General features: G+C 54.3%; 1 protein-coding gene across 1 annotated transcript; it reads right to left on the minus strand.

Moving 5' to 3' along the window:
* Positions 1–700: 700 nt before the first annotated feature.
* LOC120680906 (F-box protein At5g03970) lies at positions 701–1246 on the minus strand. The gene has a single exon (XM_039962485.1). It carries the CDS (start codon positions 1244–1246, stop codon positions 701–703), a length of 546 nt encoding a protein of 181 aa, XP_039818419.1.
* Positions 1247–1668: the final 422 nt, after the last annotated feature.

Raw genomic sequence — 1668 nt, forward strand, 5'->3', positions numbered from 1 at the left:
GAGGCTCCAGCGAGGTAGGGCTTCAATGGTGAGAGTGGAAGAAGGGGAGCTCCTCCATGGCTTTGCTAGAGAGAGAGAGAGTGTTTGGGGAGAGTGGGAGGAAGAGAGAGAGCTGGGAGAAGGCTCCCAGTGAAGGGGGGGTCGGGCTGACGAGTGGGGCCCGAGGGTGGGACGTGGCGTCCAGACTCTGCGCGCATGACACGCACCAGAGATGCACTAGCGGACCGTCTGCGAGTGAGGAGCGGACCGTCCGCGGATGGGTGACGTGGCAGTGAAGTCGATGTGTTCAAGGTGAACCGTGGTTGGCCACGTGGCATAGTCGCGGACCGTCCGCCGCATAGGGGCGGACTGTCCGCCACTATCAAAAACAGTGGACTAGCCTAAAGTTTAAATCTCTCTTTAAGTGTGAGCTAATTATGCTTAATGCTTTAAGATGCACATGATAACATGTTTAACTAGCTAATCAACATAGGGCTGTTACATTTCCTGTCCAGATTAAACTCAAGGATGCCACCATCCACAAAACCCTGAAGCAACCAGTAGAGTGAATTCCCAACCAGGATGCTGGGCCGGTACGAATGAGGTGGAGCCCTGATCGGTGTCGAGGTGAGGCTGCTCCACACACTGGTTTCAGATTCATAGAGGGAGGCGAACACTTGAGCATCCTCATGAGGCCGCAGCCAATCATCAGCCATCAAAACTACCTTGAAGGCTTCGAGTGGCACCTGCCGTCCTCGTAGAGCAGCGCACCATGGCGGACAAATTTGGGGCCTTCGCTGTTTGAATTCTCCGGCGGGACGGCAACGCGGCGCTGGTCTCTGGTGACAGGGTCCCACACGGTGACCTCGAGGCGCGTACGGTTGAGGAGTAGGGCGAGGCAGTGGCGGCAGCAGAGGAAACTACAGCGCTCGCCGCGGTGCTGCGGCGTGCGGGAGAGGCGCGTGGAGGGGATGCGGTCGGGTGGATCCACCGTCGGCATGAAGTGAAGGCCGTCGTCGATACCTCCAACAAAGAAACCGAGGAGCTGGGGGTTCCGGCGGTGGAATGCGCGGAAGCGGCGGTGGAACCAAGGGTCGGAGAGGAGGCGGAGCCAGCGCTTGCAGACGAGGGAGGCACGCGGGAGGGATGAGGGCTGCGGCGGGAGACGGAGGAGGATCTCCACGAGTATGTCATCGCCGTCCGGCAAGGTAGCCAACGCCGCTGCTGGTGGCGGCGGCGGCGGCGAGCTGGAGCGGATCCGCCGCATGCGAACCCTAGGTGGACAGCGCTGGAGTAGTGTGGATTTGGCCGTGGTAACTGGAAACAACTCACGAGTGGAGTGAAAATTGAAATCGTTCGTTTTCGTTTTTTTTGTTTTTGCAGGGAGAGTTTTGAAATTTGGGATGTCATATTTATTCATTGCAAAATTCTGATCATAGATTCACACGTATTTCTATCTTCCCTAAGTCTACTAAATATAAATAATTGGTTACAAAAAGTTTATATCGCACAAAAGACACTTGGAGGAGAAGAAATCTTTCTTTTCTTACTAGGCCTTTTTTAGTTGGTGAAATGAAAATTTTTGGATGTCACATCGAATGACCAGATGTCGGGAGGGATTTTTGGGCACTAATTAAAAAACTAATTTTAGAACTCGCTAGGAAACCGCGAGACGAATCTTATGAGTTC

This window comes from Panicum virgatum, chromosome 7N (assembly GCF_016808335.1).
Source record: "Panicum virgatum strain AP13 chromosome 7N, P.virgatum_v5, whole genome shotgun sequence".
Classification (NCBI taxonomy): Eukaryota; Viridiplantae; Streptophyta; class Magnoliopsida; order Poales; family Poaceae; genus Panicum; species Panicum virgatum.

What these genes read in the sequence shown, in the direction of transcription:
- LOC120680906 (XM_039962485.1), bottom strand. Translation starts at nt 1,246, where the DNA reads ATGCGGCGGATCCGCTCCAGCTCGCCGCCGCCGCCGCCACCAGCAGCG.